The sequence below is a fragment of the Perkinsus marinus genome (assembly GCF_000006405.1).
Source record: "Perkinsus marinus ATCC 50983 genomic scaffold scf_1104296931384, whole genome shotgun sequence".
Classification (NCBI taxonomy): domain Eukaryota; phylum Perkinsozoa; order Perkinsida; family Perkinsidae; genus Perkinsus; species Perkinsus marinus.
Window position 1 is genome coordinate 78,919 of NW_003215766.1, and position 13,513 is coordinate 92,431.

The 13,513-nt window shown below is 47.8% G+C and overlaps 6 protein-coding genes across 6 annotated transcripts; 1 reads left to right on the forward strand and 5 right to left on the reverse strand.

Moving 5' to 3' along the window:
* Positions 1-54: 54 nt before the first annotated feature.
* On the reverse strand, positions 55-1,636 carry Pmar_PMAR005111 (hypothetical protein; the record flags this gene model as incomplete). The annotated part of the gene is made up of 8 exons (XM_002786364.1): positions 55-178; positions 225-328; positions 375-500; positions 1,003-1,062; positions 1,115-1,166; positions 1,208-1,362; positions 1,405-1,518; positions 1,571-1,636. The coding sequence occupies 8 exons, from the start codon at positions 1,634-1,636 to the stop codon at positions 55-57; spliced, it is 801 nt and encodes a 266-aa protein (XP_002786410.1).
* An 81-nt stretch (positions 1,637-1,717) lies between these two features.
* On the reverse strand, positions 1,718-4,630 carry Pmar_PMAR005112 (GTPase, putative). Its single transcript, XM_002786365.1, has 16 exons — positions 4,501-4,630; positions 4,372-4,450; positions 4,222-4,323; positions 4,063-4,178; positions 3,858-4,013; positions 3,688-3,801; positions 3,478-3,643; positions 3,249-3,433; positions 3,100-3,198; positions 2,947-3,043; positions 2,829-2,901; positions 2,675-2,764; positions 2,508-2,622; positions 2,301-2,458; positions 2,134-2,255; positions 1,718-2,082 (listed from the first exon to the last, which is right to left on the reverse strand). The coding sequence occupies exons 1-16, from the start codon at positions 4,563-4,565 to the stop codon at positions 1,927-1,929; spliced, it is 1,893 nt and encodes a 630-aa protein (XP_002786411.1). The 5' UTR covers positions 4,566-4,630; the 3' UTR covers positions 1,718-1,926.
* A 156-nt stretch (positions 4,631-4,786) lies between these two features.
* On the forward strand, positions 4,787-7,463 carry Pmar_PMAR005113 (68 kDa protein, putative; the record flags this gene model as incomplete). The annotated part of the gene is made up of 14 exons (XM_002786366.1): positions 4,787-4,908; positions 5,006-5,182; positions 5,230-5,309; positions 5,359-5,455; positions 5,507-5,621; positions 5,666-5,771; positions 5,821-5,936; positions 5,989-6,087; positions 6,144-6,269; positions 6,322-6,475; positions 6,520-6,641; positions 6,691-6,811; positions 6,857-7,126; positions 7,177-7,463. 14 exons carry the CDS (start codon positions 4,787-4,789, stop codon positions 7,314-7,316), a joined length of 1,845 nt encoding a protein of 614 aa, XP_002786412.1. The 3' UTR covers positions 7,317-7,463.
* Positions 7,464-7,684: 221 nt separating this feature from the next.
* On the reverse strand, positions 7,685-8,807 carry Pmar_PMAR005114 (hypothetical protein; the record flags this gene model as incomplete). The annotated part of the gene is made up of 7 exons (XM_002786367.1): positions 7,685-7,853; positions 7,905-7,969; positions 8,018-8,168; positions 8,214-8,305; positions 8,358-8,454; positions 8,498-8,645; positions 8,693-8,807. The coding sequence occupies 7 exons, from the start codon at positions 8,805-8,807 to the stop codon at positions 7,739-7,741; spliced, it is 783 nt and encodes a 260-aa protein (XP_002786413.1). The 3' UTR covers positions 7,685-7,738.
* Positions 8,808-9,681: 874 nt separating this feature from the next.
* Positions 9,682-12,022, reverse strand: Pmar_PMAR005115 (chloride channel, putative; the record flags this gene model as incomplete). The annotated part of the gene is made up of 12 exons (XM_002786368.1): positions 11,879-12,022; positions 11,656-11,834; positions 11,415-11,607; positions 11,198-11,372; positions 11,042-11,147; positions 10,877-10,994; positions 10,774-10,829; positions 10,543-10,688; positions 10,258-10,423; positions 10,081-10,199; positions 9,896-10,028; positions 9,682-9,843 (listed from the first exon to the last, which is right to left on the reverse strand). The coding sequence occupies exons 1-12, from the start codon at positions 12,015-12,017 to the stop codon at positions 9,682-9,684; spliced, it is 1,692 nt and encodes a 563-aa protein (XP_002786414.1). The 5' UTR covers positions 12,018-12,022.
* A 161-nt stretch (positions 12,023-12,183) lies between these two features.
* Pmar_PMAR005116 (DNA-directed RNA polymerase subunit N, putative) lies at positions 12,184-12,502 on the reverse strand (the record flags this gene model as incomplete). The annotated part of the gene is made up of 3 exons (XM_002786369.1): positions 12,184-12,268; positions 12,328-12,416; positions 12,467-12,502. The coding sequence occupies 3 exons, from the start codon at positions 12,500-12,502 to the stop codon at positions 12,184-12,186; spliced, it is 210 nt and encodes a 69-aa protein (XP_002786415.1).
* Between the last annotated feature and the right edge of the window lie 1,011 nt (positions 12,503-13,513).

A 13,513-nucleotide genomic window follows, 5' to 3' on the forward strand; every position in this document is an offset into this window, starting at 1 on the left:
AGGGAAAATTTTCACAAATCCGAGTTTGCAACTCAGGTAAGTCATCTCAAGCTTTCAGTTCTTCTTATTGAGTCGGTGTCGGCGGATGAGAGTAGTGAGTCTCGCTGCCACCACCCACAACGTGAGGACGAAGAGGGATATCCAATAGTTACGCTCATGACGCCACCTGTCAATGTCACTGCAAGAATGCTCATGACGATGGGGTCAGACGAGGCTAGACTTACCTCTGTAGTTTAAACTTATCAGAGAGTTCCACTGAGGGGAAATCCTCCTGCCTTGCAGCTGCGTCCTGCAGCTTCATGATCTCGGAGATTAGGAAGAACGCCGACTGATGATGAAGACGGTAAAGCTAGAAGGAGTACATCACGACCTACTATTCCAGCGAACAAGTTGAGACAACCAAACTCGATCCTTCCTATCTTCACTGTGATACGAGACACTCCCTCAGCAAGGCGCTCGAAGAAGGGCAGACCCGATAGAAGGAGCATACAAAGTAGGGCCTAAGGGCTCCGCAATATCACAACGGGGAGGGGCACAGACGACCTACCCCAGAGGGCATGAAGATATATGCAAATGTATTCCAAACTGGTGAGCTCATTGATAGAGGTAAAATTGATCAACTATCAGACGGAACATTAATGCAGTGTGGGATGGAGAACTCAAGCAAGCTTCATGTTGATGCCTTGAGCAGCAGGTAAGTATACAAATATTACGGTAGCCATTGCTGCTAGCGTGGTACGTTTATTCGCCGTCCTCATCGTCGGAGGTATCACTGCTATCATAGCCCGCTACCAAACCTCCCAGTGCTCCTCCACCTTCTTCTTTACTTGTAGTGTTATGCTGTTGAGTCCCTCGCCGAACATGAGGTGGGGATCCGTCGTTGTTCCCAGAGGCCTTCACTTTCGGCTTGGCCTTGACAGCGATTAGACTAGTAGTGAAACCGATCCGGTGGTGTGCCTTGAGATTGACGACTACTCAATTGAATGGCCCTCCCCCCCTCACCGTGTCCTCCTTGTTGGACGGTGATGAGGCCATACCCAATACGGCCATCTCGAGGGCTTCCTAATACAACAGCAGGATGATCTTAGTAATGGCTATTGGTCACACCAGTTACCTGTTTCGACTTCCCTCGAGCTGCCTTCTGCCTAGCCAGAGCCGCTGTATACCTAATACCCTCCATGACTCACCCTCCTCACCAAGAGCCTACTCCTGCTCATCCTCCACCCTCACTCTCTTAGCAGCCCTCCGTTCCTTCGCCATAACATCAAAGTCATCCTCATTGAACTTGGGCATAGGATCATGACCAGACACTTGATCAGGGTCTAGCGCGGCTCTGGCAGCTGCCTCCTCTATGGCAGTGGCCTACACCATGATACGATAACTGTGGACTGCCCTTGCCACTACTTCAAGAGAGCTCTCGACATTCTCGGCCATACCACCTAATTCCCGCCGGAACTCTGGTCGAGAGTCTCGCATCCGTTGTCGTTGGGCATCCTCTTTGGATCTAATATCCTTGCTCTGACAAGAAGAAGGGAGGATGAGCCCACCCAGTAGGACGATAAGTAATCACCTGGGAGACTATACGACCATCAGCCCCGATACCAGTAGTGAGGGACTCAGCTCTCGTGAAGTTCATTTAGACCGTTGCTATCACTATTGCTGTTGTGGACTCGAGTAACATAACACTGCATGATGGGTGGCGATGAAACCTTCTAGATTATCGTGGTAGAGATACAAGTAACGTAAGGGTGATGGGTTGTGAAGGCGACGACGACAGAGCAGATAATGATGCTTACTGTAGCCGGCCTCCCAACTAACACCATGATCGATGACATCGAGAGGGATGGTGACGATCGGAAGAGTACACAAGCAGTTGATAGTTGATACATTGTTATGATGATGATGACGTTGTTGTTGTTGCGGTTCTCAACGACGATCCCTCTTGAAGCCCATCTTGCCAGAGAATAGATGCTTGGGCTTCTTCTCAGGGATATGATGATCTCCTTCTCCCTTCTTAGCATCCCTAGCCAACCTCCTCTGCTTCTGCCTCTTGATGACCTCAGCAGTGGCAGCCTCCTCAACCTAAAGATTCGCTCTTCAATCACTGTCCATCCCCATCAGCCATGGTACTACATTAAGAGAGGTGGACACGACAGGTGTCGGCTGCTCCTCCTCCGCATCCAGCCCAGCAACAGACCTCCGTCGCTTGAGCACAGCCCGTGATCGTAGGGCCTCTGTATCAACATTATCATTACCTAACACATGGGTTATGAATCTCCTATCAGCACTGATAATCGTACCAATGACACGTAGATGCTCAGCCACTTGCTCAGGAGTCTGCTTCTGCTGCCTCCGGATAGTACCATAATGGTTACGATTCTTGTTCTGTCTATTCTCGAATTTCTGTTGTTCCACCTTCTTGTGGATTTGTGATAGAGTATCCTTAGCATTCATCCACCTGAATGACCAAGCACGTTACTACCCTACATGGGCTCCCACACACATACCGTTGATGCTCCTCAGTATCGTCAGCATCCCCCCACATAAGGGCCTCCTCTTCCCTCTCCAATGCCTCTAGCTTAGCATCAATATCAGGATCAACAAAATCGGCAATGTTGTGGCCTGAGCAACACGTGAATAGCCTTATTGCTCGAACCACGCCTTCTGGTAATACCGTCCATGATCTCCGGTACGTTATCGTACTTCCATTCGTCGTCCTTAAGGTCCCAATTCTTCCTAGTATCAACACTGTACACACCAGCACCTACACATGGAGGTCTCCTATCATCCTCCCTACTACTACTGCTACTACCACAGAGAGTACTCACCTCCATGACGCTCCATGAGCTGCTTCTCAGTCATCTGTGACTCGTCATCGATTTGAGCATCATCAAGCATTGCCTAAGGAGAGATATCACGTGCAGGGACATCATCCATACCCTCTACCTCTTCATCACCATCCTGTTGCTGGCCTCCACTCCGTACACCTTGTGGAATACAAGGCGGACGGTCAGCACGAGCCCGAGTGGCAGTGACGTACACTCTGAGAGAAGGGCAGTCGATGACAGGCAACAATAGCATTGCCGCTACTACTACTACCTGTTCTTGATGGCATCTACCTTACTACTTTGGGCTACCTTCCTCTCAATCCTCTGTTCTAATAGCATCTCACATCCACGGTTCTTTACAGCATCAACACTGAGAAGGAATGAGTTCCCATCTATGAGAGGAACACTCGATAATCCCACCCTTCCTTCTTAAGGCAACTCGCTGGTAAGAACTCGAGGGCCTTGTCATCATCCAGCTTGATTGAGGCTATCAACTTCTTTTGCTCCTCACTGAGCTCCTCTAGAGGCTTCACATCAGTCTTATTAAGCACAACCAATAGAGGTTTAGACTTGAATAAAGGCTTGATAGAGTGAAACAGAGATACCTGTGGGGTATAAGAAGCTGCGAGAGGGGAGGTGACAGTACTACCTGCTGCTCGATGGTGAATCCACATTGCTCGGAGACATCAACAAAGTAGAGAACGGTAGCAGGTATATGGGCTAGAGCGGTTATAGCAGTCATCTCGATGGTATTCCTCTCCTCCAAAGGATGATCGAGGATACCAGGAGTATCAAGGACCTGCCATCTCGTGTACCTGATGGAGAGCATGGACAGATGATACTGCTACTAAGAGACTACTTGTAATCCATATGCCCGACGAAGATGCTCTTGGTGGTGAAAGCATAGGGTTGGACATCGACATTGGCATCGGTGACTATGTTCATGAATGAGGACTTACCAACATTCGGGTACCTTTCGACAGGTATGCTCGTGTCGATGATAGTAGTAGTAGTAGTGTAATAGCTTACCCCGTCATGATGAGTGTACGGGTCTGGGGATTGATCTGAGGCAGTCGAGAGAGATGCTGACGGACCTCCTCGAGATACTGCAAGGAAGCGGACAACTTCTTCACCGCTGTACACATACGACCTAGAGCAGCTCTCTTCAGCATCTTGCACTTATATCTAGTAGGCTGTTGTTGGCGCAATGGCCGATAGTGACGATAGTTAGTACGGTGAATCAGCGAACTTGAGCAACTTGACGTAATCCTTAGCAATACTATCTACAGTAGACTGTACTGACTTCACTTGGCCGAGAGCCAACTTATAATGATCACGATCATAGAGGACCTGATACCTAATGCCCATAGGGATAGGACGAAGTGATACCTACGTTGCATAGATCAGCATAGAAAGGATGGAGATCATCAATCTTGGGGAACTCGTCGAGGATCTTCTGCAACTTCTCATTGAACGTAGTTTGACAGAACTTCACCTAATGCCCCCAAACCCCATGAGATGATGACGATTCCTAGGTGCTAACCTTCCTCATGTAAAAGCTTCTAATACGTGTGATCTTGAACTGTGGATGAACCTCAGTAGGAGTCCGTCGCTGCGTCCGACTAACATAGTAGTCAGTAATGTAACGCCCCCTTCCCCTATCTATCAGTACCTTAGGACAACATCCACCATATCCTTGGCGGGTATGACCGTCTGTATCTCCTTGAACGAGTACATCTAGAATTAGTAACGTGTAGAGGTAGTAGTAGTAGCTGCCACCAACTACCAACAACTGCAACAAACATTACAACCATTACGGCCATTGCTAATATCCTGCGATACTCCCATGCTGATAAAAAACACGGACGAAAGCAGCGAAGTAAATCTATTAGAATGGCGTGCGCGTTGATCCCTCTGTGGCAGCAGCAGTAGAGGTTACAACAGTGGCACTTGTCGTTATGGGTAAGAAGGATAAGAAGGACAAGAAGGGAAGTGGATCAGGAGAGGAGCAGCGTCTGCGTATCGCTATTGTCAGTGAGGATAGGTGCAAACCTAAGAAATGTCAACTTGAATGCAAAAAGTAAGTCTGGGGTCATGCCAACCGCATGTGGTCGATCGAGTTGGAAGGGATGCTCAATAACAGTTTACCGCGGGTGGTGCATTTGTTGATGGTTAAGGTACTGTCCAGTGAACCGTACTGGTAAGTTCTGTGTGGAGGTCGATAGACATTCCAAGGTCTCATGGATCTCGGAGACCCTCTGTATTGGTTGTGGTATATGCGTCAAGAAGTGCCCCTTCGATGCTATTACCATTATCAATCTACCCAAGGACCTCAGTGGCCAGACTACTCATAGGTAGTAGTAGTATCACCAACCATCATCGTTAGTAGAGTTGTGTCTAGATATGGTCCTAATACCTTCAAGTTGCACAGACTACCCATGCCTCGTCCTGGCCAAGTCCTCGGCCTAGTCGGAACCAATGGTAGTATCCTATACCAACATCACCATCACGTCGTAGTAACATTTATCAGGTATTGGTAAATCTACTGCATTGAAGATCTTATCTGGCAAACTGAAGCCTAATCTTGGTCGGTTCGATAACCCCCCGGATTGGAGTGAGATACTCCAGTAATACATCCACTACCATAACCATCCCATCTGCCGGACTGTCTTGGAAAGATACTTCCGGGGTTCTGATCTGCAAAACTACTTCGTGAAGATCCTAGAGGATAAATTAAAGGCAACCATCAAGCCTCAGTACGTCGATAACATTCCCAAGGCTGTTCGCGGCAAGGTATGCTCAGCAGCATACATCCCTCTCTTTACTCAACCCCTCAGGTAGGTGAGACCCTTGCTCGGAAGGATGAACGACATGTAGTACCTCAATTGTTAAAGCGCTTGGATCTCGAGCATCTGGTCGATCGTGAGATCAAGGATCTGTCCGGTGAGTATCGGGTAGTACCATCATCCTTCACAATTGCTTGTCGTCTTAGGCGGAGAGCTGCAGCGTTTTGCCATCGCAGTAGTATGCGAGTTGAATGCATCAGTATATATGTTTGATGAACCTAGCTCTTACCTTGACGTCAGGCAGCGTTTAGAGGCTGCTCATGTACTACGAATCATAACAGGAGTATTGCACTCACTGCGTGTATCCTCGTTAGGTTATTCGTGACCTGCAGACCTCCGATAACTACATCATCGTGGTTGAGCACGATCTATCAGTCTTGGATTACCTGTCTGATTATGTTTGCTGTCTATGGGTAAGCAGTAGCAACACTGACCATCCTAACTCGTCAACACTAGCGTCCTTCTATAGGGCACTCCTACTGCATATGGCGTCGTTACCATGCCCTTCTCCGTTCGTGAAGGACTTAATATATTCCTTGACGGTTTCATCCCCACCGAGAACCTTCGTTTCCGTGAGGTCGCTTTAAACTTCAGGGTAAGATAGTCCATGGATACCACCATCATTCATATCAATGTGCTATTGTAAGGTATCAGAGAACACTGATCTTGATGATAGCAAGAGAATGTACAGTCAAGACTATCCGGCTATGACCAAGACTATGGGCACCTTTAAACTTCACATCGAACCGGGCAACTTCTCTAGCTCCGAGATCATCGTCATGCTAGGACAGAACGGAACAGGTAATACCTATTACCTCTCATGGTCACTTAGTATATACCTTCAGGGAAGACGACCTTTATTCGTATGCTCGCTGGTCTCCTGAAGCCTGATGAGGACGATACTGAGGTTCCTCGTATGAACGTTTCCTACAAGCCTCAAACAATCCATGCTAGATTCGATGGCTCAGTATGGTGGCAGGCTTAACCTAGCGACCCGCCATTCACTTGCCGTTCAGGTTAGAGATCTACTTCATGCCAAGATCCGCTCGCAGTTCCTACATCCTCAATTCGTATCTGACGTCACTCGTCCAATGCTTATTGATCAACTCCTCGATCAGAATGTGCAGAACTTATCAGGTAGAACTATCAGGCTTACCTTGACTTCGGCGTATATCCTCTTAGGTGGTGAGCTTCAACGTGTTGCTATTGTGCTGGCATTGGGTAAACCCGCTGATGTGTACCTTATCGATGAGCCTAGTGCCTATCTTGATGTTGAACAGCGTGTTGTGGCTGCTAGAGTCATCAAACGATACATTCTTCATGCTAAGAAGACTGCCTTCGTTGTGGAACATGATTTCATCATGGCAACATATCTCGCTGATCGTGTCGTAGTCTATGATGGTACTCCTGGTATAGAGTGTACGGCTTCCTCACCTGAGACTCTGGTCACAGGTAATAGACGACACTGTTGTCTCGAGTGGTAGTGATGATGGCGTTATCAGGTATGAACAAGTTCCTGAAATCCTTGGAGATCACCTTCCGTCGTGACCCTACCAACTACAGGCCTAGAATTAATAAGTCTGATTCTGTGAAGGATAAGGAGCAAAAGGCTGAGGGCAACTTCTTCCTTCTCGAAGATTAATTCCATTCGTGTAGGACCATAAGCCACTGTCGTTGTACAAGGAGCGATGCACTCCTACCTCGGCTACTATTCCATAAACTGTCTCCTGAAATATCAGCCTAGTGGATAACAATTGCTTTGGAAGGTACCACTGTTGACAATTGCTTACGTTAACGTTCACTGAGCCTTGTTTCCCAGGAAAATGTATTTGGTTGATAGTACCGTAATATTCACTATTGCAAAGTGTTCAAAATTGAAGAATATTATACCATTGTATCGACGTGTTATGATAGTCGAGGCGACACATTGTCCAGTTATAAACTAATAACCTTCGAACTAATAACCATTCAACATCTGTAGTATATAGGCAAAGTACATCACATGATTCAAAAATATATTCCGAAATAATGTTTCAGAAATACAGCGAGTACATAGAAGCCGTTTTACAGCGTATTATCAATACTAGTCGGTAAATGACGCTCATCCGTCCTGTTGGTAATCCTCCAGTCCCCACTATCATGGGATGGAGGTGATATAGGGATAGGTACAACGGGATGTCTGAGAACAACAACCATACAAGAACAACAGCCCTAAGCAGTCACTGATCACCTGTACAACAGGTCTTCGGCCGTCACTGCACCAAGAAGTTCACCTCGGAAAGTTACGAAACAAATCTGAAGTTAATGTCATGAGAAGGCGATTATAAGCCTGGTCTATTCTACCTGTTCCGAGTTATACTCCATTCTACCATAGATTTGTAATACACTGGCATCTGGTGAGCACGTCATAGGGGAAACATCCAACCATGGTAACATATCACATAATGCATCAGCTGACTCATTGGAAGACATCTCGCCACAATGTTCCAATAATCTGATAGAATTATAGATACATGAAGCCGTGGGTAGATGAGACTACTGGTCAACAGGAGCCGCTGCAACTAGTATAGAACGACCACTCTCGGTTGACAAGAGCACAGGGATCTTAGGGAGGTGACAGTCAAGGTAAGTCTGGTAATGACATGCATTGAGGGGATAGGAATGTAGAATCTACTACTGCTACATCTGGATCTATGCTCTCTGGATGCTTCCATGCTTCATCCTGTATCTTAGGGATCTCCTTAGAAGGAGTCATCACTGCACATACAGGTAGCATCCCTCTGCTCAAGGAGTTGATCTTTCCAACGACGATGTTCACTTTACCTCCGTTGATTGATCAGTGCTGGACGACCTGGGAGATTCTTCCGTAGCAGTATTACATCGAATATGCTTGGCGAGATCTGTCCAGATACTAGGACGCCAGCGACTGTTGCAACGCATAGTGGCAAGAGCATCCCACCAGTACCAAGACCTACACACTATACATCGCCTTTAACTGAGCACCCTAAACCATCATACTTGGTGCAACCTCATATATAGCCACCAGCAAGGAAAAGCTCTGTGTTACAGCTGCTGCGAAGGCCACTGTGCCGACAAGTCCCATGGAGGAAGGATTGACCTCGGAAGCAGACATAACGTAAGTAAGTGGTTGATGATTACATATTGATCGTTGGGGGTATTAGAGGGCATGAGCTCATACGTGAGACGGCCTATCAAGGAGCCCAATACATATGATGGTATAACAAGACCTGCTGGTAAGGGTAGATTGAATACTATAAGCGTAATAGGTAACTGATGATTGGAGGTGGTTTTAGTAGTGTTCAAGGCAGCGCATGAAGGGACTACTTTGAATAGTAAACATAAGAGCCATTGATAGAGAGGGTACTCATAATCCCCAGAGCCAAGTACAGAAGCCAAGAACTGACATAATGAACGGTATCATCAACGTGGGTGAGATGACGCCTACTTGTGGCTGTAAGTAGGAATGTCCTAGGGGTGGTAATGCTCGAGATATTATAGAATTGACGAGGGTGAATACAATAAGGAATAGGAACATACAGCTCTGTCTGGGAGTTCTGATCCTATGCCATCCCCGTATCAGCCGATGACCTACTCAGGATGTCAATACTACCATCTAGTATACCCTTCTATTACGTATGTCTTGTCCGAGTGATGGTAACCGTGATGTTGGTGATGGTGGTGACTCGTAGCGATCATAGACTCCATCACTCCATGGTGCTGTCGACTCCCGTCTACGATACACACTTACTGCATCAGGCCTTATGAAACTAGGATCGCCATTGGGGGCGAAGAGACCTGTATACGGATAACATGATCATCGTTATAGTAGTTACCCTACTACTCCCGCGTCGATCTCCTGTAGTAGTATTAGGAGCAGCAGCAGCACTGTCCTCCACCCATTGACGGTCGAGAGGAGCCCTTCGAGCCTGCCTCAACCCTCTGCCCGACGACGCAACATGATAACGCTGATGATCACCACAACATGTCTATTCAAGAGAATTCGCAGTGGATACTACATGCTTTCGGCCGAAGTGCCTCGCCCAGAATGTCTGGAGATCTGCCAGAAGGCGGCCTGTATGTGCAAAGGCTCGGATAAAGTAACCACCAAGCAGACCTAGGAGGACCCCATAGGCAGCGAAGCCTATGACCTGAGGATGGAAGATGAGTATGATGCGATAGAGGTATACGAGAGTGAATCACACGAAGTGGGGACTCATAGTTAGAGAAGTTGAGATCACTAAACATGAAGGGCCGTAGACCAAGCAGGGGGGAGGTCTTCACACATACGAACACAAATGATCCAATAACCGATGCTACCAGGGACATCCAATACCTGTACAAGGGCGGCAAGTGACGAGTACCACTCTATATCGACTTGGAATTACGTGTTGATGAAGAAGTGGTTGGATGTGACCTCCAAGGCGAAAAGCACACCACCAATAGGAGCCCGGAATATAGCGGCAACACCGGTGGCAACAGCTGCTGATAGGACTTGTCGCCGGGTCTGAATGATGATACGATAAGGCCTATCATCATCGCCCTCCCACTACTACTCGCCTTACATTGGGTATTTGCCGTACAGTAGCAAAGAAGGGCAGCCTCAACAAAGATGAGCCAATGCAAGCAGCTATGTGCACCATAGGGCCCTCAGCTCCTGCTGGTAGGCCTCCAGATATGGAAAGAATCAGGCCCATCGACTTGGCTAATAATACGCTAGGACGGAAGAAACTACAGAGGGAGACTAGGGGACGCAGTGATGATGATGATGATGATGATGATGATGATAATGATAATGATAATGATGATAATGATGATAATGATGATGATAATGATAATGATGTTCTTACCCTAGTAGATGGCTGGCCCCGCCCAGTTCACACTTCAATTCAGGGATACCACTCCCTTCTGCCAAGGGCTGGGCTATCATAAGTATACGGGCAGATAGAACAAAGAGGACATCGACGACAACACTCAACCATTGAGATAGCCCATCCTACAATAATGAAGACGACGCTATTAGTCCTACTACTGATGATGATGATGATGATGATACAGTCCGATACCAAGACTACTACTACCTTCGATGACACTAACACTTTCACAGCTGCATCTATTATAGCTGAGAGGAGCGTACCTAGAAATGATATTGATGGCTCTGAATAGTTCCTATAATATCATCACTAAGAACGCTGGTGAGAATGATGACGAGCCATAGCTTGCGGTAAGCACTCTTCCCTGGCTGTTTGGGCATCAGCTTGCCCTCGGACAACAGATGGCTTAGAGTGTCGGCATCCAGTCTCTGTGGTTGAGTAAGGTCCATCATTCGCTGATGTTAAGAGACCCTACCTCCCATTCTTTTCTATGATCCCTCTTCTCTTTAGCATCATAGGGTGTGACCTCTGGCGGTGCACGAGGGTCGATCATCACCCACTCCTGCGTATCCAAGTTATACCTACAACAGAGTAAAACCCGAAGGAAGTTGTTCCAACTGCTCCTACGTACTTCACAAAGCTGTGTGTCCCTCCATCGATACAACGGTGCTCATCGTGTCCGCCCTCAGCTTGTTGTTGCACCGCTGTAGGGTCCTCATGCATGAGCGGTGTGGTAGCAGTAGCAGAGAGGGAGGGTCGATGGCCCACATCCTTTGCCTGGGCCGTATCAACACCATCGTACCCGCCTGATCATACGCATCCTACCTAGTCCCTACTACCCGCATTACCCGTCGAAGGTTGTTGTTGATGATGATCTGATAGCTGTACTGGCAGATTCAAAGAGGCCCTCCTTCTAGCCACGGCCGATAGAGCATTCTCCCATTCACTGCCATCACTGCCATGTGATGCATGCTCAGCAAAGAAGTTATTAGAGCCTCGTCTCAAGGCTGACACCACTGAGGCGACTGAACCTCGTGTTACCTGAGCAACGCACCTCCACCACTCCATCATCATCATCCGTAGTGCTACTAGATGTGACTGCTGTTGTTGTGGCTGGAGGGAGCCCTGGTTGCTGTGATGCGACGTACAGCTCGATTGTGAGACTGGCAAGCTCATCGACGACACTCTACCCTCCTGGATGGTAGGAAGTTGCTCAGATACCCACACACGAGAACCCTCATCATCATCATCACCCCCCATCCTATCACCTATCCAATGTCTATACATTACTGCGGCTGTAGGCATTTACTACCATGCATGGGGCTACGCATTGGCCCACCAATAGCAGTGTTCACACCTAGCCGAGTCCTATGGCCGAGAGTATCATCTCCTGACACCTCTGAGGGTAGATGTGTGGTAGATGGTGGTAATGCTGATGCAGATGAAGGCATCACACTATGTAACAGCAATGATCAGTCCCATTATAGTCCACCTAACTGACTTTAACTCAAGCATGTGTCACTGGGAGAAGAAATATAACGTTTGACTCTCCCTCGACCCTCATCACTATACCAGTAATAAAAGGCGGCGAAGGTCAGCACTGGCAGACTTATCTCATCACTGCCTCTTCTCGAGAATGTTATAGTTCAATAACTTCTCGATCAAGTCTACATGAGTAAGCAGCATACGTCGACAACAATACCTGGCAACAACGCTGAGGGTTACATACCTAACACGGTTGAATGATAATACTACCACTACCTCTCCATACCTAGCTCAGTAAGAGCCTGTCCCTCTGACTTGCCCTCCTGTAGTAGGTTCAGGTATGTATCCCACTTATTACCAATGACCTGACAAGCATACTACTACTGGTGGTTACCGCTGGGGAGGCACCTCCTACCTTGCCGCAAGTGAAACACCGAATAGGGATGATCATATAAGGAAGATTGGGACGAAAAGAAGAAGCCTTTACTACTACCAGAATAGATAAGCAATACAACCACAGCCTGAGACTGAACTCAACGCCCTCGTTATCAGACAGGACACCTAGTAGAACGATTTGACACACAACATGGATAGTTTTGAGGGGGCGGTGATAAACCAGAACGATCACTCTCATCTCGCCATACCGAGGCCGCCACGCTCCGACCCAACACATCCACACCTGGAAGATGCTACATGTGATACTCCAGCGGCAGCTGGAACCTACTCCTCGATCGAGTCTCGACTTTCCTCAAAGCCCTCGCTCTCTGGATATCCCATGTAGGGACGAATGTCGGCCAAATGCGTTCCTTGGTCTTATAGAATCTACCATACTATCATATGCAACAATACCACTGCATAGCATGTTCTCTACCGTTGAGGATGCTCTATAGGATCCACATGTCTAGTCTGCATTGGTATATCCCACCCCCGAGGCCCCCTCCATCCCTCTGGGGCCTCTAAAGGCTCCATAGGAGTATACACATGCTCGGGTTTTCTCACTGCCGAGGCACTCTGTATCAACACAGTCCATATCCCATGCATAGACCAACCTCCTTTACCTCCCACTGTGAAGTGAGCGAGCTGAGTCTTGTCCTATCATGGGCGTCCTTTTGTGCAGCCATCTGAGGTTAGAACCACAACGATAGATAATACGAGCCCCTCCCCCCGATAGAAGAGGCCCCACTTCCAGTATATGAGCCCTTGGTTGAGAGTAGAATACCGTGTCATCGAAGGAAGGTCCGTCGAATCCGAGGATACCACGTGGATGATGCCTCGTAAGCACTCTGAGCCGTCGTAGTAACGGTGGTGGTACCTCACCAGGGTTGGGGGCACCTAGTCACAACTTCACAAAGACAGGCTCAGCACAGTACACCTAATCAGTACGTGTATCAGTAACAGCAATAGTGGCTCTATCCTCCCCTGATGGTAGAGGCGATGTCCTCTCTAGTGGATGTTCGTCACT

Bases quoted from the DNA above. Each gene is read 5' to 3' on its own strand.
- Pmar_PMAR005112 (XM_002786365.1), bottom strand. From the start codon at position 4,565: ATGTACTCGTTCAAGGAGATACAGACGGTCATACCCGCCAAGGATATG. The intron at 4,451-4,500 runs GTACTGATAGAT...CTACTATGTTAG, and splicing joins ATGGTGGATGTTGTCCTAAG to TCGGACGCAGCGACGGACTC. The intron at 2,623-2,674 runs GTATTACCAGAA...CGTGTTGCTCAG, and splicing joins CGTACCGGAGATCATGGACG to GCCACAACATTGCCGATTTT.